The sequence below is a fragment of the Acanthochromis polyacanthus genome, chromosome 2, assembly GCF_021347895.1.
Source record: "Acanthochromis polyacanthus isolate Apoly-LR-REF ecotype Palm Island chromosome 2, KAUST_Apoly_ChrSc, whole genome shotgun sequence".
NCBI classification, from domain to species: Eukaryota; Metazoa; Chordata; class Actinopteri; family Pomacentridae; genus Acanthochromis; species Acanthochromis polyacanthus.
The window spans coordinates 25346589-25366559 of record NC_067114.1 but is presented as its reverse complement, the minus strand read 5'-3'; the positions used below and the strand labels follow the sequence as shown (position 1 = coordinate 25366559).

Genomic DNA, 19971 nt, shown 5'->3' with positions numbered 1-19971 from the left:
CCGGCAGACAGGAGGTGTGGCTGCGGCGGTGACAGCTGCGGGGGCGGAGCTTCCAACCGGGAAGAGTCCGGGCACCGCGTGGCCTGTGTGTCAGATGTAAACAAAGCCATGGTGCTGCTGAAGAAGCCTTAAATATAACGAAACACGGCCGAATTATTGTAATGTAGTTGAGTATTTTCGCTCCGGGAACCCCACAGATGCTTGTCACTCGCTGCCATCATGGGCGCACGGGGTTTTTGCAACAAAAACACCGAGCGAGCCCGCGGATGCTCCTGCCAGGGCGCCCATTTCACTCCGGGTTGCCAAACCTGCTTCTATCCCTCAATCCGTAAACTCATTCTGTTGCACTGCGGAGTGCCTTATTTACTGAACGAGGAGGGATATTGGTCCAGACGTATTTGGTTTGTTGTTTAATATTTTGTTTGCTTAAAATGTTGACCTTTGTCCGGTCACGTGATCCCATGCTCAGAAAGACTAAAAGAGCAAGCAGTTTTCTGCTAGTTTCGTCAAAACACAACAATGAAGTTTTTGGATCTTTTTGGGCGTCTGAAAGCTGTCGTTATTGGAATGATTCATGTTAAAGCGTTACCAGGTAGGCTAAAGTGTGATTTCACTGTTCTCTTACTCCACTGATCAAATGTAAGCCTGCAGGGCAAATGTTTCTGTGTATTTTGCACAATTATGTGCGAAATACGCAACAGATGTGAGTACAACCCTGTGAAAAATCTCTGAAATGTCAAATCCTTCTAAACTGTGTGACCTTACAATAGTCTGATTTCTTCTAAACTAAGTAGAATTTATTTATATAACACCTTTCACAGATACAAAATCACAAAGTGCTTTAAAACAATAATGAAACAAAATTAAAAACCAGAATAATAATACATAATAAAAATATATTTCACATATGATAAAACATGGGAGTGACAGCTAAAATACAGTGTATCGCAATGACAATAAATACAATACAGCAGCTCCAAGTCAACCACAAGCCTGTCTAAATAAAACCTTTTTCAGTGGCCTCATACAAGCTCCACAGGAGTCTACCGCTCTCAGCTGTAGAAGAACAGCATTCCACAGCTTTCTGTGAACAGCAGAGTATTTACTCTTTTGCCAAAAAAAAATAATGTGGCAAAAACCAGTATGTTTCATTACTGAGATTCAAATATTTTATCTCTTTAATTACTGCACACCTTTATTTTTAATGATAAACTCAATTCATCTTAGCATATAGGATACAGAATTCTTGGAGAGGTGTTCTGCCAGTGTTTTTCAGCTGCCTTTTTTTTTTTTTGGTAGGCTTGTGTTGCTCTGCTGTTCTCTTTAAAATACCCAGAAGGTGTTCTCTTGGAATCAGGTCAGGTGACATACTTGTCCAGGTCATAGTTTTGAATTTGTTCTTCTGTACAAATTCTTATGTGATGTTTGCAGCTGTTTTCGATCATTACCATGCTGGAATTTTCTGCAGACTGAGAGTTATGTGACGATTGGTGTACATTTGTCCTTCTTTCTGTTTATCTGTACGCAACATTACTCAAAAATGGAATAACAGATTTGGATGAAATTTTCAGGGAAGGTCAGAAATGAGACAAGGACCTAGTGATTAGATTTTGGCAGTGATGCAGCTTATAGTCTGGATCCACGGATTTGGTAAAGATTTCTATATCATTGCGAGATAGCGTCACGGCGTCACTGTAATTATGACAAGTGAACACTACATCAGCTGCCTGCTGACGATCACATGATTGTGATACTACTACAAATCCCCCACTGCGGACTTATCGAGACTTATCCGTCTGAAATTATGCAACGACTGAGCAGCCTTGGCGCCGTACTGCCCTCTATGAGAGCTTTTCTCGTGTTATCCTGGAACACATTTTGAATGTTGTGCAGGCTCATAAACAAGTCACTCAAGTTTTATTTTGGATTTTACTGTTATCTCAAGAGTTGATCATTTCAGACAAATAAAGATTTATCAGACAGTGCGACAGTGCATCACGCAGCCCCTTGTCATCACACTCCCATCTCCATGCTTCTCTGTCAGGACTATACATTCACTGTGGTAGTCCTGACTGGGCTCCATCTGAGTTATACAAATTAATCTTGGATCTGCTGGCAAAGAAGTTGCCAGCAGATCCAATATATAATATAATATATTCCCTGACATCAGCTTTAGAAGCTGATATCAGGGAATGTTCCTTATGGTGTCTGAGCTGTCACAGAAACTCTTGATTTCCACTGATAACTTTTGTACCAAATCTAAGGCACTTGCCTGTCTGTTTGTCAGAGCTAACTTGCCGATAGCTTGCCGCTATATGTGGCATCATTTTAAAAGGATGAGTACTGCTGCTCTGATTAGTGGCGCTATTACTGCCGCAGTTGTTTCCACTGATTTTTACTTGGTTGCTCGTCTTCCTGTATCACTTTCCATCTTTTTAATGTCTTTATCAGATTTTTAAATTCCTCTAATTTTTTTCCCCATGTGGAGCCCCAGATCAACAGTCCACAGATAGACACGGTCTGTATTTTCAAAACTAAGACAATTCTGTTCTTCACAGGGCATTTTATTGCCATGTTCATACAGTCAGGCTTATTGGAAATCACAGGTGTATTCAGTTTGTTTTTTGGTGTTTGCAGGTGTGTTCGCTTTACTTGCATTGAGTTTCTGCTATGGGCCCTATTTTTAAATGTGGTTTTTCTAAAGTGTTGCTTTTTTAATTGCTCATGAGGAAATACGCTACTTTTCAACTTAGGGATAATGCAGATGTCTAAAGATGATGCAATTTAAAATCACTTTACATTAATGTGATATTGTATAAAGATGTAATCCCTTTTGTTGTACACTGCATGTATAACATGATCACATATTTTTGCCTATAAGGTAATGTGTGCTATTCTTGCTGTAGGTGTAGGTGAAGTTGATTTTAACTACTTTACTGGTGGGTCGTTTAATGTCTAACAGTGCATCATATTTAAACAAACTGACCATGTTTTGTGCCAAAACGTTTTAAATAAAAAAAAAAAAACAGCAAATTCTTTACTTTGGGAATTATTGTTCTAAATGTGTAATTAACATTCTCACGTTAAAAATAGAGTATTTTTCTTTGAACTGTAGTGGAGTAGAGGTGTTCAGAGGAATGAAACAGATATACTCCTATCAAGTGTTTTAAATGTGTACTGAGTGCAGTCTAGGAGTAAATATACTCCAGTCTCATACTGTGTATAACCACATCTGCACCTCAGGTACCCCCCTGGGTTGTTTGAACATGTCCCAAATTACGGAAGACGCATGCCAGGAGGCAGAAATCTACCGTGATGCAGGGGTCGTAAGTTATTGCACATTATTTGAATTCCTTACCTGTCTAAAGTCAAGCCAATAATCATTACTTGTGAACCCCACTTTCAGGATGGCGTGATCATTGAGAACATGCATGACATCCCCTACTCGTTCAGCGTGGGTCCTGAGGTGTGTGCCTGTATGACGGCAGTCTGCACTGCTGTGAGAAGAGTCTGTCCAGTCCTGCCACTTGGAGTGCAAATACTGTCATCTGCTAACCAGCAGGCCCTGGCTGTAGCTCTGGCTTCAGGTTCAGTCAGTCATGAATTAAATGAATGTTTATCTACATATGAACCAAAATCTGCCTCCAAAGTTGATCATGCAGAGCAGAAGGGAGGTTTCAGTTTTGCTTTTATGAACAAAGTTTAAACCAATTTCACTCCAAACACCACAGCAGCTGATTTCACTGTCTGCTCACATTTTCTAAGATAAGTTGTGTTTATCAGTGAAAGTAGCTAACATGTGTTTGGTCTTTAGTGAGGAACAGCTATTTGTGTGTCAGCTAATACGTAGCTCTACCTGATTCAGTGGTTACCAGTTAGCTCGCTTTGACATTTTAATGTAACTGGTTACAGGTCTGGATTTCATCAGGGCTGAGGGTTTTGTCTTTTCTCATGTGGCGGATGAGGGCATCCTGAATGCCTGTGCCGGGGACTTACTGAGATATCGCAAACAGATTGGAGCAGAGCATGTGCAGATTTTCACCGACATTAAAAAGAAGCACAGGTGAGATCACCTTCTCTACAATTTGATTTATAAATACAACTGATAAGCAAAAAGACCTGAAAGCAAATTTTACACATCATGTCTGCGAATACAGCTGTGGAGGTTCACAGAGAACTACATTTTCTCTAATAATACTGACATTTACCACTGGCAGGACTACCCCTTTCTGCTGGGGAAAGAAGATTCATTGAGCCTTGAAGTATTTTGGTTAATCTTAATTGTCATTTTGGTCTAACAGTGTATTTGCAAATTCAAATAATAATCAAGTCTGTAATCTAGATATCAAAATATCCTGTTTGTCTAGCCTGTTTCTCCAAGACATAACTGAGCCCAATTCAAAACCAGTATGAGATTTTGATCATTTACTTACACTTCTTAAATTAGACTCATAAGAGATGGCCGTCCGCTTTTCTCACCATAATACCATTTGAAGTTTTTGTAATGCTCTTTTTAAAGTCACTGGTAGATGCCACTAACTGTAGTGTCTATATTTACTAATGCTAACTAATTCATCTGACAATCGGAGCTTGCAGTAGTTTTTTATATTTCTTTGTGACTTCTTTGTGATTTTTTTGTGATAGCTGTGCTGATGTTCTTAATGTGAGGCTGTATCACAACGGAGTAAATGTGGAGGAGAAACGGAGAAAAAGAACAGAATTCAGCAATTTCCAAAAAGTCAGATGAGAAAAATGGAAAAAAAACTATAGTTAGGGGCAAAATTTTGCTCTAGCAAAACCTTGAAAGATAAGTTTAGAACTTAAGATGAAAGATTAATTTAACTTTTAACACTGGTTAGCATTCTGTCATTACTCACAATGGTATTTTTTGACTTGAAAGTATCATATGTAAAGTTGGAGTAGAGGACTGTTACATATAAATGGATGGAATCTGTTGCATTCAGACCAAAAAAGCTCACACAATTAAACCTCCCAGCTCTGGATAATATCTCTGTATTACCTTGCAGCTTAAAACCCTGTGGGATTCTGTGGTGCTGTCACACATGTAGAGATGTGTGAACCAGGGAAGCAACTATGGAGATGGAGGTCTAGCAGGTTACAGCATCTAGGAGTGTAAAGGAGCCTGCATAGCAAAACTTAAACAGTTTCTCAGAAAGGTTTCTGATGCTCAAGATTAAAGCTCAGTGTTCCAGAGAAAGGATTATAGTGTTAAACAGAAAAGGATGAAGGATAAGGCAAATGCAATTACTCAATAGCAGTGTTTGTGGAATTACTTTCACTGCCAGAAGGGGAAGAGAGAAGTTCCACACTGACTTGGTTAAGTAGCATACCCTGTACCCTGGACATCCCAGGTTTGATTCCAGTTGGGGAACTTTGATACATCTCATACTGCTTTGTCCAAAACAAACCCTTTGTACGACACCATTTTACATTGTCATAGCAGAACAAGCACCGGTGTTACTCATGGTGCTAAAAATGACTGAATTCTATTCAGGTGGCAAAATCCACATACACTTTGCTGTCAGACAGATATGTTTCATAACAGCATTTTAAAGTTGGATCAATGCAAGCTCAGAACAGCTCACATTCAATACTGATAATTATACAAAAGTTTCTAAATCATCTGTGTCGTCAGTGAATGTTTCACAAAGTACTCCCACGTTTTATTGTGATAAGAAATGCGTAATGAGATATGAGAGTCTGGGGAATTGACCCCCCTTCTGTTGTTCTTCATCTCATTTTTAATCTATAATTCTATTTAAGAGTTTAATTTGAATTATTTAACACAGGTTGTCACGGGTTAGTCTTAATTTTGTCCACAGCTAGTTTTACTCAGTCTGCACATGCTTGTGCGTGTGTTCTGTGTGTGGGTGTTTCCAGCTCCCATGCCTTGACGTCAGACGTGACCATTGAAGAGACAGCGCGTGCGGCCGAGTTCTTCCTCTCAGATGGACTCATCATCACAGGAACAGCCACTGGACTGCAGGCTGATCCACGGGAGCTTAGAGGTAAACTCCACCTTTCATGCAAACAGGAGACATATGGGTCATTACGGAAATGGAGGACATTTGGACTTCAAGATTTTTGAAAAATAAATCCAATATTTTACAATTTTCTGCTACATATTCATCAATAATAGGTAGTAAACTATCAAAAGCTTGATTGGCTCAGCTTACACATCAATTTTACCATTTTTATTACATGTTTTATTTGCTGTTTGCTAACTCTACTCTAATTACAGTAGCAGTGTTGCAAATCCATGCTAATATTAGTTTTTTTTTTTCTCAGGAGTAGAAGATAAATATTTAGCTAGCTGTTACTGCTGGCCAAGAGGACAAACTTACTGATGTAAAAAAGTAAAGACAAGAGTAAAAAGAATTTGTCTTTTCCTGATAATATGCATAACAGGGTGACATGAGGTACAGTAAGACATTCAATCAAGGCTGACACTGTTATGAAAGTATGAAAACTAGAAGAGAGGAGATAGCTTTGCCCTTCCCATTCTTTTGGAAATCTGTTTGTTGAATCAAATTCCAGCATATCGTGTGATTCACAGTTTTCTTCTTCTTCTACTTGCTAAAAAGGTTATGCTAACAGGGTTGCGTGCATGTTGTGGAACACAGGTGCCATGCATAATAATAATTATTTAAAATAATTAGTAAAAATATTTAAAAAAATGAAACGTCAATGAAAAATAAATGCCAAAAAAAGGAGATTTAAATTTCATTTTAACTGGAGTATTTGAGGGGCTGCACAGTGGAGTAGTGGTTAGCACTTTCGCCTTGCAGCAAGAAGATCCCTGGTTCGAATCCCAAGGTGGGCCTGGGATCTTTCTGCGTGGAGTTTGCATGTTCTCCCTGTGCATGTGTGGGTTTTCTCCAGGTACTCCGGCTTCCTCCCACAGTCCAAAAATATGCTGAGGTTAATTGATTATTCTAAATTGCCCGTAGGTGTGAATGTGAGTGTGATTGTTTGTTTGTATATGTAGCCCTGCAACAGACTGGTGATCTGTCCAGGGTGTCCCTTGCCTTCGGCTGGGATAGGCTCCAGCACCCCCCGCGACCCTAGTGAGGATAGAGCAGTGGTTCTCAACCCTGTTCCTCAGGACCCCATGTCCTGCATGTTTTAGATGCTTCCCTGCTCCAACACACCTGACTCAAATGATCAGCTCGTCATCAGGCTTCTGCAGAGGCTTGATGACGAGCTGATCATTTGAATCAGGTGTGCTGGAACAGGGAAGCATCTAAAACATGCAGGACATGGGGTCCTGAGGAACAGGGTTGAGAACCACTGGTATAGAGGATGGATGGATGGATTTAGTCTCAGGAGAAATAAATTTACACAACTGCATGTTTTAGTATTTTGTACATGGATTATTTGAAATTTGATAGGTTGGATATAAAATGTCCTCCAATTCTGGAATGACTCATATGTTCCGGTAATAAATGTTCACTTTGGCCATGAAAGGCTTTACACTTTCATTTTTATTATAAACAATATAGGCCTGAAAACATTTTCATTCAACAGTTCCTCGTATGTCCAGCAGAGGGCACCCTTACTGTGGTTATATCCACTGATAGAGCAGTGTTGAGTGTCCTCCACTGACTTATCACTGACTTGACAGTGTCACCTAATATGGCAGTGAGAGTGAATGTCTAACACTAACTTTCTCTCTCTCTGTCATATTCACACTATACAGTAAAGTGTCCATGAACATTCATTTGTCTAAACTCTGAACTCCTCTAGGTGAAAATGTGTTGCTATGTAAGCATAGACATTGACTTCTGAAAGAGAAATCAGTGCACCTGACAAGTTACTTGCTGATCATTAACTACCCAATAAACACATTGGATAACTCACTCTATATCCCTTTAGATGTGGACAAATGCACTCCTTCTCGTGGGGGGTGTGGAGGACAGTTATTCCCGTTATCCTACTTTACGTAAATGCATATACAGTTGAATTAACATTTCTGAAAGTACCGCTCAATCATGCCGTGTCATTTACAGTATTTATGATGGTTAGATATATGGCAAAGCTAGTGGTGAAAAGAAACAAACAGAACTACACGGCATGCACAATTCATTCTTGAAATTCTAGTGCAGTAACACAGCGCACATTAAGAGTCACTGTATATCTTTACGTATGAACAAATATTGTATACTCATAGATTGCTTACCCATGCCGACATTAGAACCAAAACATGGCACATATTCCCTAAAGATGCATAACACTTTAGGTCTGATGGTATGTTTCTAATTCCAAATGTGTAGAACGTGGTGTGCGACAACAAAATCTATAGAAAGTTAATAAATATGCAACAGAACAATACTGTGATTGCTGTCAGCCAGGTCGATGTCACAAAAAAGTCAGAAAAGTAAGATAAAAAGTCTTAGTAAAGGGCAGGTGGATGATATAACAACAAACAGGATTTGTTTTTTTTTGTGTTTTCCAGTTTGGGTGAGAGACTGAGAGTAAAGCCTTTGAAAGAGTCGATTAATAAGCTTTAGTGCAAGATTACTGCAACTTCTGCTCCTTTGTGCTTTGAGGAGTGTGAGGGTTAATATGACTGCAGATGTTGATTTATTTAAATTTATTTTTCTTGCTGTAGCCAGCTTTTAGTCAAACAAAATAAATCTAATTTATGATTATTCACCAAATCATTTATTAACTGAGAGATCAAATATTTTAAAATCCACATTTCCACTGCCTTTCAAAAGTTTGGGGTGACTTAGAAATGTCCTTATTTTTGAAAGAAAGGCAGTTCTTTTTCATGCAGATAACATAAAATTAGTCAGAAATACAGTCTAGACATTGTTAATGTGGTAAATGACTATTCCAGCTGGAAACGGCAGATTTTTAATGGAATATCTGCATAGGGGTACAGAGGAACATTTCCAGCAACCATCACTCCTTTGTTCTAATGGTACGTTGTGTTAGCTAATCGTGTTGAAAGGCTAATTGATTTTTAGAAAAACCTTGTGCAATTATGTTAGCACATGAATAAAAGTGTGAGTTTTCATGGAAAACATGAAATTGCCTGAGTGACTCCAAACTTTTGAAGACACACTCACTGTGGAGTTTTGGGAGTCGTGGGAGGTTGAACACTGTAAGGTAGTGCAGACAAATGTGTAGAACTGCTCTCCCTTTTTGCTTATTACCTTGCATGCTTTTCCATATTTTCACTGCAGTTGCAGCAGCAGCAGTGAGAGTCACATGTTTGATTGGTGTCATCTGCTCTGTTAGTGTGAGGTATCTGAGAATCACAATAAGGTGATTCTCAGATCACTTTGCATGCCAGTGTTTTACACTCAACACTTGTTTTTGCTCCCTGCTTTTCTCCCACCCAATAAAACAAAACTGCACCTTTCAGAGTGGCCTTTTATTGTGGGCAGTCTAAGGCACACCTGTGCACTAATTATGGTGTCTAATCAGCATCTTGATATGGCACACCTGTGAGGTGGGATGGATTTTCTCAGCAAAGGAGAAGTGCTCACTATCACAGATTTAGACAGATTTGTTAACAGTATTTAAGAGAAATGTTGATATTGTGTATGTGGAAAAAGTTTTAGATCTTTGAGTTCATCTCATAAAAAATGGGAGTGTGTTGCATTTATATTTTTGTTGAGTGTAAGTGCTGTGATGAGTCTACAGTTTCAGTCTGCAGCTGGTTAATTGCCAGAAATGTTCAAATCTTCCAAACTTCTACTTCTGTGGTTTTAAGAAATCTAAAGGTTCCAGGGGTTTTATGAAGAAAATTGACAGTAGACTGCACGGATGTCCCTGAGTAAGCTTTCTAGGTGGCTGTAGTGGGTTGTCTACGAATCGTAAGGTTGGCAGTTCAATCCCCGGTCCCTCCACATGCGGAACTGTCCTTGAGCAGGACACTGAACTCCAAGTTGCTCCTGATGTTAGACAGGAACCTTGCATGACAGCTCTGACACCATTGTGTATGAATAGGTGTATGAGAAACATTGTAAAGTGCTTTGAGTACCACTGACATAGAAAGATGCTATATAAGTGCAGGCCATTTACCATTCCTTTTGCAAAAAGTAGTCTTAGTATCTCCTCTTTTTGCCCAGCAGGATCAGGAGTAAAACCAGACTTAAATCCTTCCTGACCTTTCTTCTTATTCACAGGTTGTGGCCAGACAGTTAATTTTTACATTACATTATAGTTCAGATATCTAAAATGTAAAGAAAAAAACAACTAGATATTGACATGCAGTATGAATGATGTCTCTTACATTATGAAAATAGAGGAGAATTATCACCCAAACCGAGAGTTCATCTCAGCCCTACAGAGCTTTTTAGCGTCTTTCAGATCATTTTGTTCGTTTTGGTTTTATGGCTCATAACCTTTTACTGCAATCTCACTGTCCTCATCAGCTCTTTTTCCAAGAGCCACAATACGCGCACAATACTGGTCATACACAAGATCTGACAAGACATCAAGTGATATATAATACAAACCCATGCAATAACAGACTGAAGGTTAAATCTAAACCGATAGCAGCTTACTATAAAGTTCCTTTAGCTAAGAACCTACTTTATTTGTATTTTCTATACTCTGAAAATTCTCACCATGTGTGATAATATTTTAACTACTTTTTTAATTTACAGTAAGATAAAAAATAAAAAATCATGTTGTCTGATGCCGCAGTAATTTGATAAAATACAACAAAGCAGGAAAAAAAATAGGAGTGACTGCAACAAACGGCTGGAAACAACAAAGCGAACTCCAGCTTGTGTTGAGGATTTGTCAAAGTCCAGACTTGATTATTTACTGACTCTCATTTATCTCACCTGTTCTGTCTTCATCACAGTGAAGTGTTATTTTTATGGACATTTCAGTTTGTAGTAGATTTGAAACTGTAGGGCAATGTGCGTGAGAAAGATGTGTGATCGGTGCTCCCTGTGATATTTTTAGACAAACATTAGCACTGTAATGTGGAAAGTGCCTTCCCAAATTGCTTCGCACAACTCAAAGTTTGTTGCAATCTTGTGTGTCCCTATCCATTATTTCATGTGTTCAGACTTGTGCTGTGTTGGCCATGGTCCTCATTGCAGGTGGCCAACTTGTGTAATACATAAATACATGTTAATACTTAACTACTTTGAGCTGGGACTAATTTGAAAAAAAAAAACATGATTTTTACTTAGTAAGTGGCCATAAAGGCTGTCAATAAATTCCCCCTGGTTTGTGTGTGCTGAGAGTTATGAGGGTCAGATCTGCACCATTTCCCTCTCTTAGCAACAACACAGCTGCTATTTTAAGCAGAGTGTCCAGCTTGACATATAATACTGTAAACACTCAGCTGGAAACTAGACAGTCACATAGTCCAGGTTTTATATATGCAAGTGTGATGATACACAAGAACAAGTACACAAACGCTTGGCCCTGTGTCCCACACACACGTGCACAAACATGCAGGCACTAGTCAGACAGAATGAAACTGGAGCTCACATGCCAGTGTGGAGGTCGGCCTTTACTCTGTCCAAAGTTCACCAGGTGCATCAAAGCCTCACAAGTCTCAGCCTCTCTGCATTACAGAAGAACGCCTTTTAATAGTCAGATTCATGACCAAGTCTGGCACAGATATAACTATAACATCAGTTGGATGTAAGCGCATTTTATTATGTTGATTTTGTAAAAAAGGAGATTTAAGATATATTAATTTACAGTTAATCCCAACATTATTCATAGTTATGCCAAATTTTGATTTAAAGGGAAAATGCATGTGGTTTCTTTTGGCTGGAAATGACACAAAGAAGTAACAAAAGACTGTAAGATATTGTGGCAGAGGTGTTAGTGATCAAATTTGGCTATATACACTAATGGATACTACATTAACGCAGCAAGTCTCATCTTTGATTGGAGTAGTTCTGTACTAAGATTGAAAGAGTTTTATAGAAGACGTAACCTGTCTCTCCGTTGCACACATGAAGACGCAGTGTAAAGTATTAGTTTCTTCCTTTATTTCTGCAAGACACACAGACATTGACTGATTTGTCACAGGTTTGTACCTTTTTTTTAGAACTACAGCACAATGACTGAGTCTTGCCTTTGTTTATGCCTGACAGAAGCACAGGCTTCAGGGTGAACTATACTCCCTCTTGTGGCATAAAGGGGCAATGGCTGCTTTCCTCACATGGACGACACCTAAGTGGAGGAAACTGGAGCTGTAATTATTTTGTGAACTACATCACAATACATGTTATTGTGAAGCAATACATGTTATAATGTAATGAAATGAGATCAGTTATATATATCTTCCTCCCATGTCTGTCTGCACATGAACAAAGATAGTTATGGAAGTCTTATCTATCTAATAAAGCAACAACAAGAGACAGTTTGAAGATTAAAATGGAAATAGATTTCTGTTCTTTTTTTTCCAGTCTTGTATCGCTAATAATGTATTGTATATTTGTTTATTCCATTAAAAAAAAAAAAAGCTCAGCACAGCTTTGGACAGAGGGCATTTCACTCCCAGTGGTAGAGAAGCTGTGTATTCTCAGAAAAATGGTACCAATTCCAACACATATGAATAACTGTAGCGGTTGCATTTTTAGTAACATTTTCCCATTCATATCGCACACTGTGTCTTACCTTGTTTGTGTATGTTCCGGCAAGAGAAAATCTGTTGATCAAATAAAGGTTCACTAAAAATTCAAACTGGACATGGATATGAATGATTTGAGCCTTTCTGTACATGTGCTGATAAGAGGTGGAAAGAAAGTAACAATTTTGAATTTTCTCCAATGCATTTTTTAGATATTGATCCAAATTCATAAGTGTTATATAAAATGTCTTATTTGCTTGTCAAGCCTTAAGCTGTTTTTTTTTAAAGCCCTGGTAGTTCCTGTTGTGCTGTTTCTGTATTCAATTATTTATTTGCTTTTGCAGATGTGTCCCAGTCTGCGAGAATCCCAGTGCTTATTGGTTCAGGAGTGACCTATGACAACATTGAACTCTATCTCGACGCACATGGAATGATCATCGGTTCTCATTTTAAACATGGTGGCCACTGGGCCAATGATGTTGACCCAGACCAAGTGAAGAGGTTCATGGAAAAAATACGTTACCTTCTAAAATAAAAGTGAAGGTTTTCTGTCATCCCCCCAACGATTTAAACATGTTTGATCAACCTACTGTTTGTTCTGCTTCATTAAAGACATGAAGCCACCAGCTTAAGAAAACAAGTTTTATTTGTATTTTTTGTACATTTTATAAATACACACAGATAGAAAAAGACATATTTATATTCAAAACTGTTTGAGTAACATGAAAAAGTGAGAACCTGACATAAAGTACAAAAGTAATTATTCCTAAAGTTTTGGAACAAAAGCAAGATTTGTCTGAGCAAATTCACTGAGCTTTTTTTTCTTGGTTTTCACACAACATGAATACTGTACAGGCTGACATGTCATGAATCAACTTTTAATACACTTGGCAGAAAAGCAGAGAAAGCTAGGCCACACGCTAAATACAATCAAGGAACAGCTCATCACAATGTGCTGCAATCCACTTGCATCATAATTTACAGCAAAATTTTCAAACAGATTAAAGTTTTTCACATTTGAAACAGCATTCCACACAAGAATAGCAACAGCACCTTTACAGTAACTTTTATACACCACCTTCCACCTACCTCTACTCCTATCAATCTACACTAGTCAAACAAATCATTTCCCATTTGATAGTTTACATTATCAACATGTATTTGAAAAGTAACCTTTTCTTAGAAATGCGTTTCAACTTTGGGGACCAGCTGTGCTTTTTCGTGGTCAGGTGATCCGAGGTTCGTTGTTCTCAGTGGTTTCAGACGTGAGGTTTGCAGTGCAGGTTGCAGTTATTAACGTCTAAATAAAAAACGTTTGTTTCTGTCGTTCATTTGGCTCTTGTTTGACCATTTCACTGGCCAGCAAATTATAAATCTCATGCTTTGCCTTGATGGATGTGCACAATTAAGTGTGAGGTGAAACAAAGACCTGAGTAATTCAGGATCAAGGCACTGTGCTGCACTCTGTGTTGTGATGGAGGCATCTTCACACACAAACCCTCTCAAAAGCACTTTCATTTTCAGTAGTTGTACAGGCGCTGGGCGGGCTGCTTGAAGTGGCCATAGCGTCTCTCTCCCAGGGAGAATCGCATCTTGGCCAGGTTCTGCCTGTGGAGGGCGCTGCGGCTCAGCTTCTTCCTCTCAGCCTGGGTCCTGGCCCTCTGGACAGCCAGCAGCTGGACGGTGCATGGCAGAGGGATGCCCCAGGCAGCAAGACTCCAGGATAAGTGCCGTCTCACCGCCACTGGCCTGGACAGACACAGGGGATGTGTTACAGTACATGGTAATGAAATATTTAGTACTATACAGAAATAACACAAAAGGAGGAATAAAGCATTACTGTGCAGCAGATCTATGTGAATGTTGAGGTTATCCGTTTTTGTGAAAGCCAAGTTAAGATTCTGATTGAGAAATGTGAGGACACTCCTGCAAGGATCTGGACGGTCATCATTTCCTTTGAGGATAAATCTCATGTTACAGTCATGTCAGCATCAGGTTGAAAATAGTCTTGATCTTTGTGTGTCCATCTTTCTGTCATCTGTAGAACAACCTATGTCAAAACTGTTTATTAAGCATGAAAGTTCTCTCTTGACCTTATTTAAAGTAAAACACTTGTGGGGAAATGCCCATTTTGCCCTTAATGAGAGGTAAGAAGATTGATGCAGCTCTCATGTCGGTCAGTTGAATATGAAGCTAATAACAGCAAACAGTTGTATCTTACTGCTGCAGAAAAAAGAAATGACTGGCCTGGCTTTGCTCAGATATAACCAACTAATAGATAATACTATATACTACTAATAAACTACATTGTGTTTGAGCTATTGATTAAACAAAGAACAGCTACAAGAAGTTGTTTAGGCTTTTGTGCTAGAGTGCTTCAGTCAAACAAACAACACCCAGGGAAACCACAACTAACACAAACACTGATGAAGGAACCTGACAAATGTGTTAGGACATGATTTCCACATGACTCACCACAGAACACAGAGTAACAAAACAACAAAGTAGATTGTGGAAAAGAAATTATTTTTTAGAGTTTTTTTCAGGCTTTTTTGACTGTATTATGGAAGGAAAGTTGACTAAAGAGAAAAAGGGGAGATAGTGAATTATATTCAATAAAGATCCTGACAAATTCAGGACAAATACACCAGGTATTACAGTTGAGTCCTCATTGCAGTAGCCTATCAGGTGAGCTACCTTCAAGAAATCATGAAGCTTGGAAACAATATCTGCACTAACGGTGAATGGCCTCCACTTAAACAGCACCTTTACCTTAGCTGTGTTCTAGGAAATGCTTCACAATGTGTTTCTGCTACTTGGGGTTCAGTGTCTTCCCCAAGGACAAATGGAGGGGCTGAGAGATTGAACTGCAAACCTTGCGATTAGCATATAGCTTGCTTTACCACCTGTAGGCCAGGCTGCTCCATAAGGCACAAAAACAATATATGAGCAGTAGCAGCAGAATGCCAGGACTTTGGCTGAGAGACACAGTTGTACTGGAGTTGGAACTCACAGGAGAGAAGGAAACTCATCCAGAAAGAAATCAGACAGATGGCAGTGTAGGGGAGACAAATCCAAGAAGTCAGGGTGAGAAAACAAGGCAAGCAGACACACTGGGAAGGTGACAGAAAGGTTCTGTGGGCTTAGATCTGGACTGAGGAGGCCAGCAGATTTTAGTTTATCCTCATCTATGACCTACAACAGAGCCTAATAAAAGCCTGTCCTGTGAGAATGAAAACAAGACTCATCACACAATGTGTGGACAACGAGCCACTCTGGAACATGTCAGGGTATAAGAAAGCTCTCGGAGTGAAGGTACAGATGGAGGGACAGCAAAGTACTGTCACTAACAGCATCACCATTGGAGAAAGAAGTCAAAAACAACCAAATGAAACAAAAGGGACTGGCATTCCTTTTCTCAAGGTCTCAGGATCTCATGATATCAGATGATGATTCATCTTCACACAGATAAATCACTAACTTTGTCCAAACATACAGGATACATCTTCGTGCTTGAGCTGACACATGGAATAGAGAAAAAGGAGAAATCCTTCAAGTGAAAGTTCTCATATTTACAGGCACTGATCGTGGCAGTGGAACAAGCTGACAACAGATTGAAAGTTAGGTCACAAACAGTGGAGGTTAAATTCCCTAAATGTTATGAAATTATGAGTTGAGACGTCGTCAAGTCAATTCGGATATAGACCAAGCAGCAAGTTGAGCCTCAAAACTGCAAAACTACAAAGGCTATAACTGACGCACAGGGTGAAATGGAGGGTGACTGCTTTATGTCTGCTGCTGCGACAAGTTCCACATGTGCATGTCAAAAAACATAATGCCGACCTCTTGCCATCAAGAAAAGCTCATCTATTTGTTGTATTTTCCTGTATATTCAAGAGTCAGAAAAAGAAAGCTGGCATCCTCATAGAGAACACAGAAAGGAGTTGTCTTAACTGGGTGGATGAGTGAATTGAATACTACTATTATTATGAATATGCTACATGGTTTTAAAAGAGGCAGAAAGATAATAGGAATGGAACTGGGAGCTGTGGGACTGTCAGTGATTATTCATGTTTGGCTTAAGATCTTAGACAAACGTGAGGCAGAAAATCACCTGGAGGTATCCTCTTCATCTGCATCAGAGACTGGCTCCTCCTCCTCCTCCTCAGCTCCGCTCATCCTGCGTCTCATCTGGTAGACAGACATGCTGGGATGTTCAATCAGCAGGTTCTCAAGAGGATCCACATCAGGGGAAGATCCAGCTTCATCCTCTGTATGAGTTCAGACAGATCAGTTCTTAACCAATTATGACAAAGAGCAATTGAAATGACTGAAGTGTAAACAGTATGCTGCCGTACTTCTAGCAGGGTTTATCTCTCACCTGTGAGATTAACGATGACCCATCCCCCCTCCTCAATCTCCATTAGCTTATCATAAGTGTGGTCTGGAGCATCAAAGCCCTCGCTGGCGTTCCCAAGCAGATGAGAGAGGATCTTTCCGATCATCTTTACACCTCTGTTGCAGTCTGTAAATCAACCACAGTGAGACGGTGAATTAAAAATAGCATCAAAGAAGGAGTTACGAACCCAGATGTCCTCCCTGCATGTGCATCTAGCAAATTAACAGTGTAAATAGTTCCCTCTTGAGGTTGTCCCAGTACACATCCCAAAGACCTGTCTCCCATAATGTCCACTCTGTATCAACAACTGTTTCCATTACACCAGTTCAGAAACCTGAGCAGCCTGAGTTGTTGCGTCGCTGCGACATGGGGTCATGGAGTCACTTTTATAACAGCTGAGGGAACATAACAAAACAAGAGACTGAAATGGATCTGATCACAGAGATACCATATTATGTGTGACGTTGGTCTAGATTCCTTTCATGAGGATGAGACGTCAGTTTTATGTGTTGCTTCAGACTGCAGTTGACTAAGCTGGCTGACCTTTTACCCCAAACAGATTACTGTTTGGCTTCATATTCTAGCATTGTGTTCCCAAGCTCTTCTTGGGTAAAGCTATTTTAACCCAATATTATTTGTTGGTCTTGTAAAGCAGTATTTCAACTTCTCAATGACAATAAAATAAATTGTAATGTCATATATGTCAAAGTAGTGATTTTAAGAGACCGACCTCACATTCTTTAAACAGCGCAGTATTTGAGGATTTAATGTACAGTATGCAACAGAAGTGAGTACAACCCTGTGTGAAAGGATTAAAAAATGATATCATCTTACAGTAATTGTGTTACTTCTAAATTCAACAGCAGAGTATTTGCACTTTTGTAAAACTGCAAAACAACAGATTTAAATTTACTACAATAAAAGTACAGGCCTCGTATTAGGAAATCAATGCAACAAGAGTTATTACTAAGATTCAAATGTTTTATTTTTTTCAATTCTTTGTAAGTCCACTTTTATTTATGGCAACATACTCCATTCCTCTCAGCATGGAGGACACCATTGGTACACAAATTTCTGGCGAAATGTTCTCCTATTCCTGAGAGATGTTTTTTTTCAGTTACTGATTCGACCTATCTCTTTGAGATATTCCAAAGGTGTTCTACTCGATTCAATAGGACAGTGCTCTGTTCATGCAGACTTGGAGTTATCTTCTCAGTCAGTATTTTTGGTTTCTCCACACAGAGTCATGACGCCATCTACTGATGTCATCCCCCCCCAAAAAAACCCTTATGGACTTGTGTAGCCCCATATCATCACACCCCTGCCTCTATGCTTCACTATCAGGACTATCTATTCACTGTGGCAGTCCAATAAATTCAGCTTGCTCTCATTTGGCTAAAGAATGTGTTTTCAGTATTCAGTAGGCTTCCTTTGATATTTTTCAGCAAAGTTCAATCTTGCAAGTTCATGCCAAAAACAAAGCAAGGCTTATTTTCTTGGATGCCATCCATAGAGGTTGATGTTACGTCATGCTCTTCACTGTCTGAGCTGTCACAGAAACTCTGGCTTCTAATGACAACCCCTGTGCCAAGTCAGAAGCATCTGTCTGTCTGGTTTTTTATTTTTTCAGGAACAGGTTGTCCAAGCAGTGCACTTTCTGTGATGTCCTTTTAGGATAACCACTGCAACACTGCAACACTGCTTGGTGGCACTGTGGCTCCTTCTATACTTCTTGAATACTACTGCAACTGTGTTTCCACTGGCTGATCACAGGTTTATTAACTTCTGCTACATTTTCAATATACCCTTCTTAAAGTATTTGTTTTTGATCTTTCATAACAGGAAATGTCATTTCTAACTTTGTAATAATACAAAAGGATTAGGCTACTTGAGTAATATTGCACACCTGTGTATGCTAAAGCAACAACATTTAGCAAATTACTTTAAAAAATCCTACTAAACTGCATTTTCACTGTTAGATGTTTTGAAAGTTTATTCCAAAACATATTATAGAACTGATATATTATCATATATTACATGTATTAGTGTACTATGTTGTTGTTGACAGAAATTCACTCCAGTGTCTGGATGCTTTCTTGCCTGCTTGTCAGCCTGTGGATCTAATTTCACCGAAGCCCTTCCTATGAACACACACACGCACACGCACACACACACACACACACACACACACACACACACACACACACACACACACACACACACACACTGTAGTGCATGGTTTTCTCACCCACATTAATGCAACAACCCTGTGATGACATAATATCAGCAGACAGTTCAAAACAGCTGACTGTAACTAACTGTACCTTAGAGAGTAAGCTGATTTTGCCCAAATTAAGAACGTAGTCCTGCTATAAAACAATACCGATGGTTTTCTGCAAATAATAAGCAGGTAGAGGCTCTGAGCAGCCTGTTGTTTGGTTGCAGCCAGAGAACAAAGACTTGACATCCAAAGCTTATAATACTAGTGTTGGTCAGAGATGCGTTCAGATTTGCATTTTCACTTACCAAACCAAATAAAACGCTGTTTCTCTTGGACAGAAAAGATCCTGCCACCTTGTTGTTCCTGCAAGATTGTTTTGATCTAGAGGTTGTTTATCGGCGAGACAGGGTCCTCCCCGTGTTATGACACGTCACCAAGTACCACCCAAAGGGGCGAGGCCATGGACGTCACATGTCAACAAAACCGTTTTCTTCTCCTGTGACTTAAATGGAAATGTCAAGTTTGGTTTTGATATTTATGTATGTTTGGGTGAAGTATTTTAAGACTTGAACACAGAGTGATATCTGGGTTCTAAAGTTATTTCTCTGGCAGAGAAATTATTTTAGTTCATTGCTGTAAAACTATGTATTGATGTTTTTATTTGAAACGTAAACGGGTGAAGGTTCTTGTTTTCAAAACTGTGTTTACAACTAACTACGACTTGTAAAATTCAAATTATACAAGAAACTAACTGCCAGGGTTTCTGTG

The 19971-nt window shown here is 39.3% G+C and overlaps 2 protein-coding genes across 3 annotated transcripts; one reads left to right on the top strand and one right to left on the bottom strand.

Moving 5' to 3' along the window:
• The first annotated feature begins 62 nt into the window (after window positions 1-62).
• zgc:162297 (uncharacterized protein LOC555865 homolog) lies at window positions 63-13223 on the top strand. Of its 2 annotated transcripts, none has more exons than XM_051941565.1 (6): window positions 63-592; window positions 3244-3326; window positions 3407-3587; window positions 3913-4063; window positions 5902-6029; window positions 12105-12331. In XM_051941565.1, exons 1-6 carry the CDS (start codon window positions 520-522, stop codon window positions 12122-12124), a joined length of 636 nt encoding a protein of 211 aa, XP_051797525.1. In that variant the 5' UTR covers window positions 63-519; the 3' UTR covers window positions 12125-12331. The 2 variants fall into 2 exon arrangements, with proteins under 2 accessions (XP_051797525.1, XP_022077117.2); XM_022221425.2 differs by lacking the exon at window positions 12105-12331 and adding an exon at window positions 12928-13223 and having other exon boundaries at window positions 65-592.
• si:ch211-260e23.9 (uncharacterized protein LOC555795 homolog) lies at window positions 13212-19652 on the bottom strand. The gene is made up of 4 exons (XM_022221426.2): window positions 19509-19652; window positions 16965-17108; window positions 16698-16854; window positions 13212-14332 (listed from the first exon to the last, which is right to left on the bottom strand). The coding sequence occupies exons 2-4, from the start codon at window positions 17086-17088 to the stop codon at window positions 14104-14106; spliced, it is 510 nt and encodes a 169-aa protein (XP_022077118.1). The 5' UTR covers window positions 17089-17108; window positions 19509-19652; the 3' UTR covers window positions 13212-14103.
• Window positions 19653-19971: the final 319 nt, after the last annotated feature.